Raw genomic sequence first — 14805 nt, 5'->3', positions numbered from 1 at the left:
TACCTGCACAAACATACATAAAATAAAAGAGAGATAAATTTTCCTTTTTTACTGTATTACCTTGATTGGCTTAGAGCTCAGTATGTAGGCCAAGCTGACTTCAAACTCAGAGAGCTACCTGCCTCTGCCTCCCAAGAGCTGGGATTAAAGGCTTCTCTTTTTAATGTTTTTCAGATTTATGTCTAGCATACTGACCAAGATCATTAGACTCTGGGGATCAAATAAATTTTACCGTTGCTAGGTTTGTTTGTGTGTTTGTTTCTGACAAGGTCTCACTATGTATTTCAGGCTATCCTCAGACTTCCTGTTCTTTTTCCCCCACTTCAGTACTCAGACATGCTAAGCAAGTACTCTATTATTGAGCTATATCCCCTTCATAGGCCTCATACTTTGCGTAGCCCAAGCTAGCCTCAAACTCATGATTGTCTTTTGCCTTAGGCCTCCCAAGTGCTGGGATTATTAAAATTACAGGCAGGAACCATCACACCCAGCTTCGTTGCTAGGTTTTCAGCCTAAGCTTAGCGATCTAAGCTTAGAAGCTTTTCATCATGCAAGTGCATGATCAGAATAGAACCTCTGTCTGGAGACATACTGTGTTCTTTTCTTATTACCATTCTGACATGTGTGCCTTTTGTTTTGTTTTGTTTCTCAAGACATGGTTTCTCTGTGTAGCCCTGGCTGCCCTGGAACTCACTCTATAGACCAGGCTGGCCTTAAATTCAGGGATCCATCTACCTTTGCCTCCCAAGTGTTGGGAGTAGAGGTGTGTTCACCGTGTCTGGCTTTTGTTTTTTGTTTTTTTGAGACACAGTCTCAGTGTATAACCTTGGCTGGCTTGGGGTTATTATTGACCGGGCTGGCCTCAAACTCAGAGATCTACTTCTGCCTCCCAAATACTAGGATTAAAAACATCCCTCACCACTGGCTTCTTTCTGATGTTTTTCAGATCTAGGCACACATACTCTTTCTTCCAAAAGTCTTCCCCTGGTAAACAAATAGCAACAGTAGTGATAAAAAGAATGAAGCCACCCAGGTGTGATGGCCCATGCCTGTAGTAGTTATTTGGAAGGTTGAGGTAGGAAGATTGCTTCATCTCAGGAGCTCAACGGTAATCTAGATGTAGCCTGGGCAATGTAATGAGACCTCATCTCAAAATAGTGGTGGCGGGGTTAGGGAGGATGCAGTTCAGTGGTCAAGTCTTGCTTAGCCTGTGCAGAGTTCTAGATTTGTTATGTCTTACCATAAATGAACAAGCAACTATCCTGTAGCTCTGGCTTGTAATTCCAGCACCACGGAGGCAGGTGCACAAGTTCAAGGACAACCTGAGCTAGTTAGGAAAACTCTTGTCTCAAAAATCAAAAAACTAGACTAGGAAGATGGCTCAGCAGCTAAGGATACTCGCTGTGCAAGTGTGACGATGAGGGCCTGAGTTCAAAACCCCCAAGTCCACATAAAGAGCCAACTATGGCTACTTATGTGTATAAATCCCGTGCTGAGGGGAAGGAAGCAGGGCTTACTGGGGCTTGGTGACTGCCACCTAGCTCTAGGTTCAGCGAGAGAGCCTGTCTCACGGGAATAAGATGGAGAGTGATAGAGCAGGAACCTGACATCTCTCGCCTCCATGAACACATGTGGGCATGCACACTAATACATAGGCATGCCCATACACCACATGCAAATAAATACAAATAAAATTGAAGCAATGACAACATCCTAGATAAGCTAACCAAACAAACAAACAAAACCTCTAAATCTTACCTGAAAATCCAATACCTTAATGACTTTGGTTAAGTAACAGGTCAGAAAGAAGGGCCATCCAGATTCCCAAATGCCGCAAGCAGGATACTGAGCTATGGATGAGAGTGCATGGTGTGTTCTAACGGCATTATTTTTTGGAAGTTATCCATGTAAAGGACTGTTTGCACATTTCTTTGTGTTTCTGGGGATGACTTACAGTTTCATGATGCATGTTAGGGAATTTCCCTGCCATTAACCCCCATATCCAGCCCCTTTCGTTATTGTGTGTGTGTGTGTTATGTGTATGTTCATACAAGTGTGTATGTGGGTGTGCATGCATGTGTGGAGGCCAAAGGTCAGTGTTTGTCTTCCTTGATTACTCATCACCTTATCTTGTTGTTTGTTTGAGACGGGTGTCTTTATACACCTCTGGCTATCACGGAACTCATTCTGTAGACCATGCTGGCCTCAAGGTCACAGAGATCTACCTGCCTCTGCTTCTGGGATTAAAGGTGTGCACCACCATTCCTGGCCTCTTTACCTTTTGGGACACAGTCACCCACTGTCTCAGTTTGGGTTTCTGTTTCTGTGAAGAGACACTATGACTGCAGAAACTCTTACAAAGGAAAATATTTACTTGGGACTGGCTTAATGGTTGAGAGGTTCAGTCCATTATCATGGTGCGAAGCATGGCAGCATGCAGCAGACATGGTGCTGGAGTAGGAACTGAGAATTCTACATCGTGATCTGCAGGCAGCAGGAGAGAGGAGAGCCACTGAGCCTGGGCTTGAGCTTCTGAAACCTCGAAGCCCACCCCCAGTGACACACTTCTTCCAACAAGATCATTCATACTCCATCAAAGCCATACCCGCTATAATGCCACTTCCTATTTGCCTATGGGGTCATTTTTATTCAAACCACCACACCCATTGTACCTAGAGCTCATCAGTCTATCTGGTGAGTAATCTCTTGGGATCCATCTGTCTGTCCCCTACCCCTGGGGTTACAGTCATGTGCCTCTGTGCCTGGCTTACTGTGGATCTAAACTTAGGTCCTCGTGCCTGTGCCATAGACTCTTTAATGGTTGAGTCATATCCCCAACCCCTCATTAATACAGATGTCTAATTGTTGTTTCTTTCTGAAAGGACGTTTGAATTAGCTTTAGCAGAAGAGAAATGGAGGAGCCGTAGAATATTAAGGATGAATTCAGGAAGGCCTGAGACCATGGAAAACTTGCCTGCACTCTATACTATTTTTCAAGGAGAGGTATGTTTTGCGCTTTGAAACTTGCGTTTTGGAGTGTGTTAGGAACATACTGAGGGAGGGAAGCACCGGGGTTCTTCTCCTATCTGCCTGGAACTATTTCGCATGGGAAGTCCACTGGGCCCTCTGGTGCACATCTACCTTCCCTATGCTACAGACTTCTGTGTGCTTGATACCTTCATTTTGGTGCCTGAAAGCATCTCTAACTTAGATTTTAAACTTTTTTAACCCCACAAAATAGGTTTCTTCACCAGTCCTATTCCATTTTAGCAGATGGAATTGCTATCCATTTGGTGCTAAAGCTAGAAATCTGGCCATTGTGCTTGTTTTCATCCTTTGACTTGGTCTTGATTTTCTCCGCAGTCCCTCCGTGAGTCTTAATTTTATCTGCAGTCTGCATGCTTGTTTACGCCTTTGCCACCCCTTAGTCCAAGCTCTTTATCTCGTGCTTGGCTCTGACTGGAATTTCTCACTTCCCCTGCAGCCTCTCTCCAATCTGTTCATGACACTGCACCCAGAATAATATTTCAAAAACAGATCATAGCTAGGAATGTGACTGAGTTAGTAGAACGCTTGCCCAGCATGCAGGACGCCTTTGGGTTCTGTCCCCAGCACCACAAAGACAGGGTGTGGTGATGCAGCCCTGTAATCCTAGCACTGAGGAGATGGAGGCAGGAGGATTAGAAGTTCAAATTAGGATGTTAGGCTTGGTGGCAAGCACTGTACCTGCTAAGCTATTTGCCAGCCCTGATTTTGGTGAAGTTTGAGATTTTGATTCAGGGTCTCACTCTATAGTCTAGACTGGTCCCAAACTTACTTTGTAAGCAAGCCTTGGCCTCAATTATAGCAGTCTTGCTGTATCAGCCTTCCGTGTTTTGGAATTAAAAGCATGAATTACTATACTTGGCTGTGGTTGAATGTTTTCTCTGTCCTGCTGGCCCCCTGAACTGGTTTCTTTCCTGCTCACGGGTTCCTACAGCCACTTGTGAAATAACACTCTGAGGCTTAATATCAATTACAATTGTTTGGCCAATGGCTCAGGCATATTACTGGCTAGCTCTCAAAATTAAAATAACCCTTTTCTATTAATCTGTGTATTAATGCCACATGGCCGTGACTTACCAGTGATGCCCTGGCATGTTACTCCTTTGGTGGTTACATGGTGTCTTCCTGACTCTGCCTTCTTTCTCTCTGTATCTTTGTTTGGATTTCTGGCTCTATTCTGCCTGGCCACTGTCTGAAACAGCTTTATTCATCAACCAATGAGAGAGACACATATTCACAGCATACAGGACATCCTACATCATCTTCCTTTTTTCTGTCTAATTAAAAATGGAAGGTTTTAACTTTATTTTTTTTAAATATTTATTTATTATGTATACAACATTCTGTCTGTGTGTCTGCCTGAAGGCCAGAAGAGGGCACCAGACCCCATTACAGATGGTTGTGAGCCACCATGTGGTTGCTGGGAATTGAACTCAGGACCTTTGGAAGAGCAGGCAATGCTCTTAACCTCTGAGCCATCTCTTCAGCCCAGGTTTTAACTTTAACATAGGAAAATTACATATAACAAAATAGGTATCAAGGAAGAATTACAGTTGCAATATCCAGTTTCTTTATATTTGACAAAATTAAAGAAAATACTCTGTCATCTATCTTATCTTTGTTAACCTAAAGTTTCATGTCTAATTTATCTTTTATCATAACTAAGGAAAGCTATAGTTATAACTATCTAGTCTTCAATACCGCCAAAGACCCCAGAAGAATATAATGTTACTTAAGTAAACTGGAAGTGCATTATAAGCAACTTTTAAAACTCTAGAAATGACAGAAATATCTGGACAGTCACCTACAGTTATTCTGTAATGTTGGGGCATCCATCTTTAGCCTATAGGCCTAGAGTGTCTACCAGACTTCTCAGTGAAACAGGAAATGTGAAACTGTCCCGTCTGTATTTGTAGTTTGCCAGTCAGTTTCCTCTGTGCCCTGCAGAATGTCTGGCAGACCCTTCCATGAAGCAGGAATCCTGAAGGACTGTCCCATCTTCAAATTCAGCACTCGCTTTCCCATGGGTCCCGCTTATCCAGTTTATATAGCATACAGTCAAGCAGTGCAGGCAAGAGCAGTTTCTTGCCCAAATGGCTAGCCTTGCCCCACTGAAGGAAAACTCCATAATGAGTTTCTTCGATGCCCATCATCCTCTTTGAAGTAATTGCTGCTGCCAGGAGCACATGTGTCTCACTGTTGAGAAAAGTCTAAATCCTTAAAACATTTTAAATGCCATATTTTGTAGGTCTTTGAGTTTTTGAAGATTACCTATCCATCTGAAATATATCTCTGCATATCTAGAAAACCTAACTAACATGTCTATAAGTTTGACTATTATAGATGACTGGTACATTTTTAAATGAACTACATAAACATAATTATTTAAACAAGAGTAGAAATATACATATAGTATAGCAAAATTGATCTTAAATTTGTATCAATAAACCAAAATCCATACCAATGGAAAGTATTCATTTCTATATCATCCCCCTTTTTTCTTTAGAATAAAAGATTGACTATGACCATCAATCATTTATAACCAGCCCCCTTTAAATGAAAACAAACATTCATAAACAATATTTTGGGAATTTGGTCATAGTTTTTATACTACTTGCTGCTGATTGGGTGTTGTTAATCTTATGGGGATCCTGAGAAAATTTACAATTATGGTTAAATCTCAATTGGGGCATCCTGTGTGGTTAGTTCATCTCAGCCAGCAGTCCTGAAGCTATTGTGAGTGTTGGATCACCTGGGCCATTGTTTCAGGGGGTCTTGTTTTATCAAATTGTATTAATCTGGAAGCAATCCACAGGTTCTTATATTCTGTGGAAACGAAAGTAGAACCTCTTTTCCAAAGCAACATATCCTGAGACACAAATTTTGAGTTCAAGACAACTTTATGTTTGTTTAACACAAAAAGTTAAATGGGCCTCCACAATCCATGGCCCATTATTTTTTTACTCTTTTTCTTTTAAGAATCTTAGTTTATCATCTTTAAATTACTTTTGTACCTCTGACTCTGTATTTCATTTATCCTCTCTCTTTCAAGCCCATGCACATTTATCAAACACACTGTGGCCCTTTTAGAGGCCTCCCCCCCCCTTTTTTGTCTAAATACGTTCTATTGCATATCTGTAATCCTTTTCTGATCAAGAGCATTTTTTAAAATGCTAAGTGGGCATGGCTAGGACCAATACTGCGGCTTTGCCTGTTGGCTCCGCCCCATCCAATATGGCAGAGGTGTGTTCACCACCAGCTCTGGAGCCATGCTCACCACCCCACCTCAGGAATGCAGCAGGTCCATGTTGCTATTAAGCATCTTGAAGCATGCACAAACCCCAGTTAAGTGCTCTGTAGCAGGTTCTGCTGAAAGAGAAAGAGCCAGAGCTATCCGTGCTGCCAACATGAACCAGAAACCTGTCTCTTAAAAAAGCTGCATCTCTGCTTGGGCCAGCAAACCAAGCCTATCTGAAGAAATGCAACTACCAAGAAGCGACACTTGACTCCCATTTTTGTGGGTCTAGAAGCCCTTTTTAAAACTTTCTCAGCTGCCGGGCGGTGGTGGCGCACGCCTTTAATCCCAGCACTCGGGAGGCAGAGGCAGGCAGATCTCTGTGAGTTCGAGACCAGCCTGGTCTACAAGAGCTAGTTCCAGGACAGGCTCCAAAACCACAGAGAAACCCTGTCTCGAAAAACAAAAAACAAACAAACAAACAAAAAAAACCCATAAAACTTTCTCAGCCTTTATGTGGATATACATGCTCACATTGGATGCCAATTGTAGTTGAATGTTTTTCTCTATCCCGCTGATCCCCCTGAACTGGTTTCTTTCCTGCTCTTGGGTCCCCTTAGCCGCTTATGAAATAACACTATGAGGCTTAATATCAATTACAATTGTTTGGCCAATGGCTCAGGCATATTACTGGCTAGCTCTCAAAATTGAACTAACCTATTTCTATTAATCTGTGTATTAATGCCACATGGCCATGGCTTACCAGTGATGCCCTGGCATGTTACTCCTTTGGTGGTTACATGGTGTCTTCCTGACTCTGCCTTCTTTCTCTCTGTATCTTTGTTTGGATTTCACACCTGGCTCTATTCTGCCTGGCCACTGGCTAAAACAGCTTTATTCACCAACCAATGAGAGAAACAGCATAGAAAAGTACATCCTACATCATTTGCCTCATATGTGCTTTTTTTTTAAATATTTATTTATTATGTATACAATATTCTGTCTGCGTGTATGCCTGAAGGCCAGAAGAGGGCACCAGACCCCATTACAGATGGTTGTGAGCCACCATGTGGTTGCTGGAAATTGAACTCAGGACCTCTGGAAGAGTAGGCAATGCTCTTAACCTCTGAGCCATCTCTCCAGCCCCCTAATATGTGCTTTTTATTTGTTACCTTTAAGTAAGATGGTCTGGCGGGGAGAGAGAGAGAGCATCACAGCTTTTCAAAAAATTTGTTGAGGTAGGATCTCACTTTGTAGCCATAGCTGGCCTAGAACTCACTATTTAGAGCAGGCTGGCCTTAAACTCACAGAGAGATCCATCTGGCTCTGCCTCCTGAGGACTGGGATTAGAGATAAAATGTCATCACTACACCTAGCCTCTTTTATTTTTTCTTTATTTTTGAAATAGAAAGGTTAGTCTCTGTCTTTCTTAAGATTTCTGTTGCTTTGATAAAACATCCCCAAAAGCAACTTAGGGAGGAAAGGGTTTGTTTTATTACCCTTCTATATCACAGTCCCTAAGAGAAGTCAGACAGAAACTCAAGGTTGGAGCCTGGAAACAGGAACAGTGGCAGGGAAGGACACTGCCTTTGCTTCACTCCCCATGACTCGCTTAACCTGCTTTCTTCAACAACTCAGGACCACCTGCCCCGGAACCTACAGTGCAATGGGCCCTCCTATATCACTCATTAATCAAGAAAATGCCCCACTGGCAGTCTGGTGGGGGCATTTTCTCAGTTGAGGTTCCTTCTTCCCAAATAATTCCAGTTTGTGCTATGTTGACAACAGACTAGACAGTCTAGAAGTCACTGTAGTCCAGACCAATTTGGAACTTGGGAACTTGTGACTACTCCCTCCCCTCCACCCCCAGAATGCTTAAGGGCTTCACAGTTCTGATTGCTTTTTCAGCAGCACGTGGTGTAGGAGGACATGGTTATCCAGACAACCTTATACATACCTGTAATCCCAGCCCTTGAGAAATGCAGGGAATCATACCTGTTCAAGCCAGCCTGGGCTATAAAATGAAAGTCTGTCTTGAACAAACCACTTAAAAGAAAAAACAAGCCAGGCGTGGTAGTGTACACCTTTAATCCTAGGGATGCAGGGGCAGGTGGATCTCTGAGTTTGAGATCAGCCTGGTCTACAGAGTGAGTTCATGCGCTAATATTTACATGGAGAACTAGTTGATTTTTTTTATCTTTATTTATTATATACAGTGTTTTGTCTGCGTGTACACCTGCAGGCCAGAATAGGGCGCAAGATCTCATTACAGATGGTTGTGAGCCATCATGTGGTTGCTGGAAATTGAACTCAGAACCTCTGGAAGAGCAGCCAGTGTTCTTAACCACTGAGCCATCTCTCCAGCCCAGTTACATTAAGACTGAAAATAAAGGCCAGGTGTAGTGTCTCAACCTTTCATTCCAGCATTTGGGAGGTAGAGGAAGCCCAATCTCTGAGATCAAGGCCAGCCTGGTATACATAGTAAGTTCTAGGCCAGCTAGAGCTACACAGTAAGACCCTATCTTAAAAACAAATAAGCAAACAAAGAAAATAAAAAAAAAAATCAAACTCCTAAAGTGTGTTTGCACACACAGACACATGCACATGCATGTACACACACTCTATATCTCTGTAAAACGAATTCCTTTTAGAGGCTAAGAGACTCTTAGAAGCTAAGTAACCACCCAGTGATTAATGAATGACGAAGCTGGGGTTTGAATCTTCTGAGTTTGCTCACTGCTGGGGTTGTGCGCGTGCACTGAAACTTATGGAGGAAGCAGCAGCTGCAAGAGAGCAGTGTTTTCAGTGGGTGGTAGCGGGTAGGTGGATGGCAGGTCAGGGTGTTTGCGTGCTTCCGTTACAGCATTTACACAGTAGTAGTCTCACGTCACTAGCTGCTTGTGGTGGTTTATCGTGAGAATCCAGAGTCTTTTAAAGAGCCAGGTTAGGCATCTGTATTTTTTTTTTTTTTTTGATTTTTCGAGACAGGGTTTCTCTGTAGCTTTTGGTTCCTGTCCTGGAACTAGCTCTTGTAGACCAGGCTGGCCTCGAACTCCCAGAGATCCGCCTGCCTCTGCCTCCCGAGTGCTGGGATTAAAGGCGTGCGCCACCACCGCCCGGCCAGGCATCTGTATTTTATAAGTTGGTTTTTGTTTCATACTCTGGCTTGGCACCTGCCACACATAGCTGCTGTATAAATACGGAATACGACTGTGCCTCCAGCTGGCAGGACGAGTTGTCCTTGAAGAATCTGGTCCAGCTTGTGTTCTAGGATTCGTCTTACGGGCTTATAGGGATGGTAGCAGTGTGCAGACTGAATGGAGGAGAAGCCAGTATCCATTGTCTTCTCATCCTCTGAGACCTCACTGCCGGTGTCTATTAAACGTGGGGGTATGAGGATAGCGGTGGGAGCCAGGGTTTGTCTTAGACTTGCCACAGACAAAGAAATGCTTGAGGGTGGTTAGTGTTGGTGAGGTAGAATGTCACTGGAGTACAGTTAAAGATGTCTGTTGTGTGCCTAGATGTGCTACTCTCTTAACTTTGGACCAGGATCTCTGAGCCTCAGGTTCCTCATTGACATTATGAGAACGAGTTTCAAGGCCAGTGCAGGCTCTTGTCTAAAGATGGAAATTAATTTTACCCATGGCCTGAGTTTCAGCTGAGATAATTACTGAATTTCCCCTTTCTGCCCTCCCGAGTCATCTGAGTGACGATTCTTGGGACCCCAGGAAGACTGTATGCTCATCTAAGGCAGGTGCCATCCTGTTCATTCACCTCTGACTGCACCCTAGGAGACACAGTGATGGAAGCCCCTGTGCTGGAAGTAGGCGAGAATACCTTTTCCTTACTCGAGAGTTGACTGTGTCTGTTCTGAAGCCCATTAACCTTCCCTTTTGGGAGAGGCAAAATTAAGGTCTGTTATTACCTCTAACGACGATAATGTGGCCCTGGAGCTTCAGGATTGAGAAGTTATTTTGTCTTAATTTACAGCAGCAAGGTGGTTTGAGCCCTAACTTCCAGATGTTGTTGTTAAGTTTTTCATATAACTGTGCTCCTTAATAATGCCATGCAGTGTGTGATTGCTCAGCCTGTTTTGTGGTATCCTGGAGCAAATGTCAATCAAAGTGCCTTAGGTGAGACAGAAAGAAAACATTTGCTTTTATTTTTATTAAAAACAGAAAGTCTTGGGCTGGAAAGTTGGTCCAGCGATTAGGAGCACTTGGCGTTCTTACAGAGGACACAGGTTTTTTCTGTGGTGACTACGAGGTGACAGATGATCATCTGTGGCTCCAGTTCTAGGTGATCAGTGTCCACCTTTGACCTGTCGAGGCACCAGGCATGCGTACAGTGCACGTACATCAAGCAACACACCCATTCCTAAAGTAATGTAAAATAATTTTTTAGAAAGGGAATTACTTTATCTGGGACCATTTTCACAGAGAACAAATTTCTTTGTGAACTTGGTTAAGTGCTTTCTATCTCTAGTCTTCTCTCATCTCATTTGAAAGATGACAGGCTGGGGCCAGCTGATGTCTTTGTTGCTTTGGGATTTCACCCTGCTCATGAAGTTGGACTCGTGGCAGTCTTCCTGCCTCGTGCTTACTCCCCATCCTCCTATTCCTCATGTTAGATCTGCAGGTGTGCGCCACTGTGCCTGGCTGGACCACTAATGTCTAACATCTTTCTTTTTAAAAATATTTATCTTTATTTTGTGTGTATGGGTGTTTTGTTTGCATGTTTCTGTGCCACAGGCCTGCAGTGCCCTTGGAGGCCTGAAGAGGGCACTGAATATCCAGGAACTGAAGTTACAGATGGTTGTTACTCCCTGTGCTAGGAACAACAGCTGTTCTTAAACACTGGGGCATCTCTCCAGCCCCTTTAATATCTTTCTTAAAGCCCTTCTGCCTCCACCTTGTCATGGTTCGGTAATTGTACTATTTTTTTGTTTGCTTGTTTGTTTTTGTTTTGGAACTTTTTGATCCTTTCTTTCTCATAGCTTGTTCCTCCTCTGTATACCCCAGGAGTATAGAACTTTAGGTTTATAACCCTTCCTTCATGGTGTAGCATAGAGAATTAGTTCAGGTGTCCTGTCCCTGTAAAAATGAGTAGAGAGGGGCCAGCAAGATAACTCAGTGGGTAACGGCACTCGACACCAAGCCTGACCACCAGAGTTTGATCCCTAAAATTAACTGATGGAAGGAGAAAACGAACTTCTCAGAGTTGTTTCCCGACCTCCATACACACGTGATATGGCACACATGTGTACGCATAACACAAAATAAGTGGGTGTTTGTTTTAAATGCAACGGGCTGGAGAGATGGCTCAGTGGTTACGAGCACTGGCTGCTCTTCCAGAAGACTCAGGTCTGATTCTGAGCACCCACATGGTATCACACAACCATCTGTAACTCCAGTTTTAGAGGCTGTAATACTTGCTTCTAGTTTCTGTGGGCTCTGCAAACACATGGTATACAGACATAGAAAACCTAAACCATACACATAAAAGTAATAAGATGTTTCTTTTCTAAATGTGAATGTCTTTAATCCCAGCACTCAGGAAGCAGAGGCAGGCATATCTCTGGCCTACATAATGAGTTCCAGGCCAGCCAGAGCTACAGAGTGAGACCCTGCCCCAATAACACACAGAAAGCCAGTTATAGTGACTCGTGCATACATTCTAGCACATGGGATTCTGAGCCTGGGGATTGCCGTGAGTTTCAGGTCAGCCTGGGCTACAGTCTGAGACCCTGGATTGAAACAAAACACCAAAAATATAATAAATAAACAATGATAAATAGGAGAATGAAATTCTAAAAATATTTATACCATCTAATATTGAAGTGAGTAATACTGATGTTTGGTGAAGCAGGAGACTTGGGGCTCCAGGGACCCAAATTCTGCCCCTAGCTTGGTTCTGCCAGTCTTAGTCTTCCTGTACTTCATCATCTTGAGCTACAAGGCATCAAAAGTGACACACTGTTGAATGTGCGTCCTGTGCTAGACTCCAGTGCCAGGTACACAATGCTTATCTTTTGCTACCTATAACAGCAATTGGGAACAAATGGAGTTTGGGCCCCAGGTAGGAAATGGCAAAGTTAGGATTAGAAGCCACACCTGCCACTGCAAAGCCCTCACGCTTTCTCTTGTCTCCCCTGCAACATAGGATGTTCCCAATCCTAGTTGTCGCCAGGAGAAAACAGGATGTCAGACATTGCAGCTGTCAAATTGCCTTTGGCCCTTACAGCTTGATCACGAGAAGGAATCCAGGAGCAACTCTGGTGAAAATTAAGAATGAGTTCAGATTCCAGGGCTGGTACTCAGGAGTTCTGGGCTGGGGTAGTCCCTCCGTGCATCCGCTTATTCTCTGTCTTATGTGAATGACAGTGTCAACTCTGTACAGTCATGAGGGGTTTTTGAAGTGTTTGTAGTGAATATGGAAATGTTAGTGAGCATCTTGTTGAGTCCTTTTGTTGTGATGAAGCTAAAACAGTGATTGCCTGAGGTGGAGGGATAAAAGGTTCTGGAAAGAACACAGTTTAACTTCATGCTCGGCCTTGTCCACGCAGTGAGTTGGAGGCCAACCTGCATTACCTGAGATCCTCTGTCGAAAATATAAAGAGGAAAGATTGGTTCTCAGTTGTGCAACATTGATTTTTCATTTTGTCTTTATAGGTTGCTATGGTGACAGACTATGGAGCCTTTATCAAAATCCCAGGCTGTCGGAAGCAAGGTGGGAGCCCATAATGGGGAATTCAGCACTTCCATTGCACTCATTCCACTGTGGTCCCACCACATTCTCACTATAGGACTTCAGGTTTTCAGATAGTCGCTGGCTTTACTTTATTTTCAGTGTAACAGTAGGGATAAAGAGTTCTGTGTTCATGAGTGTCTGCCTATGAGTATGTGTGTAGGTGCACTGTACGTGTGCCTTGGCCTCAGGCTTACCAAGAGCACCTAACTGAGCACTAAATTGACGTTTGTTCTTAAAGACTGGAGAAGCATTTTAGCAGTATGTAGTGGCCCAGGCTTGTAATCCTAGCACCCAGGAAGTGGAGGAAGGAGGGATGCCACAAGTTAATGAGCAGCCAAAGACTCCATAGTGAGACTCTGTCTATAAAAACAAACAACAGCAGGAAAAGGGAACTAAGGAGATGGCACTGAGAACCTGAGGAATTGAACCCAAATCTCCAGAACCCACATCAAAAGCCAGGCACAGCATACATTCTTGTAAACCTAGCATTGGAGGGCAGAGACTGGCTAGCCGATCTAGCCTGAACTACAGGCACCTGTTCAGTGAGAGACCCTGACTCAGGGCACTGCAGCAGAGAGTGATAGAGTAAGACCCCTGATGACCTGCTGTGACCTCTGCATGCACATGTGCAGCTGCACACAAACTGCCACACCACCATTGCAGTGGGTCTGAAACCAGCTGGGGCTACGAGACCCTGTCACAGAAACAAAAATCAGGGTCAGTGAGGTGGCTCAGTGGGTAAAGGCAACTGCCACCAAGCCCTCTGGAGGACTTGAGTCCAATATCCTGAATCCGCATGGTAGAAGTAGAGAATTGACTCTTGCAAATTGTCTTTTGACCTCCATAAGTGCCCCACACACATAAAAATTAGTAAAAAACATGTAGTGTCGAAGGCCCCACATTGGGCACCATCTGTCGAAGACCAGCTTCAGTGAAACTCATGTTCCAGGGTAGGAGCATGAGGATTAGAATATTAAGCAAAAGGAGCAGAGGTCTAAGAGAAATAAGAAGCAGAAACACAGAACAGTATTGGGAGGGGCCTTCAGTGCGTACTGAATCTGCTTCGGTTATTTTCCACAGGCTTATACACTTTACTCCTAAAGGGGAGGAGGGAGGCCACAGACTTAATTAACATGATATAAGGAATAGACTTGAATGCACCAACTTTGCTCCTGGTGGAGCTAATCCACCTCTAACACAAAATGCTAACTAACCACACCCTAGGTCAGAATCTCTCCTGTGTAGCCACGGCTGTTGTCAGTAACTTTGAAAGCAAAAATAGGCTCAGACTTTCTGACTTCCAGTCAAGGTGGAGCAGACGCACATCTGTGGGTCCCCACAATGTATTAAAAACGAACCAGTAAAAACTATAAAGCTGAGCATGGTAGCATACACTTTGACTCAGCATTCATGAAGCACAGGCCATCCAAGGTTACGTAGTGAGAGACCCTGTCTCAAAAAAATCAAACCACAAAAATGCATACATGAGACAAGGCAATCTCAATTTATTGATGTGGCAAGATTTCTAAATTACTAAGGATTTTCAAAACCAGCTTGTAGAGTATTTGTGTGAGGTGCCCCTCCCTGACCCTTTTGAAGAGGATGTACCCATGTCTCTGTATTTTAAGTGATTGTGTGTGTTCAGAAGACTGTTGAACAAACACTTCCCAGTGCCCTCCTGTGGTAGTTGACTTGCTGAGAAGAAGGCACAGGAGAGGGATTTTTCACTTCTTGGAGTCTTTTATAGTTTTTTTCTGTCAGAAGGCTGTGTAGAT

General features: G+C 43.6%; 1 protein-coding gene across 4 annotated transcripts in view; it reads left to right on the top strand.

Annotated features, from left to right (window-relative positions):
* Positions 1 to 14805, top strand: part of Zcchc17 (zinc finger CCHC-type containing 17) — a 48137-nt gene that overhangs the window by 3340 nt on the left and 29992 nt on the right. Inside the window, exons 2-3 of one of the 4 annotated variants that reach the window (XM_075944716.1) lie at positions 2883 to 3003; positions 12952 to 13009. The exons of 1 other annotated variant lie outside the window; for it this stretch is intronic. In XM_075944716.1, coding sequence (XP_075800831.1) covers positions 2938 to 3003; positions 12952 to 13009 — 124 coding nt within the window. In that variant the 5' untranslated portion in view covers positions 2883 to 2937. The remainder of the gene's footprint in view (positions 1 to 2882; positions 3004 to 12951; positions 13010 to 14805) is intronic. 2 more of the 4 variants (XM_075944718.1, XM_075944719.1) reach the window with 2 other exon arrangements.

Source organism: Microtus pennsylvanicus, chromosome 13 (assembly GCF_037038515.1).
Source record: "Microtus pennsylvanicus isolate mMicPen1 chromosome 13, mMicPen1.hap1, whole genome shotgun sequence".
Lineage (NCBI taxonomy): Eukaryota > Metazoa > Chordata > Mammalia > Rodentia > Cricetidae > Microtus > Microtus pennsylvanicus.
The sequence above is the reverse complement of the archived record's forward strand: the minus strand, read 5'-3'. Positions and strand labels throughout refer to the sequence as shown.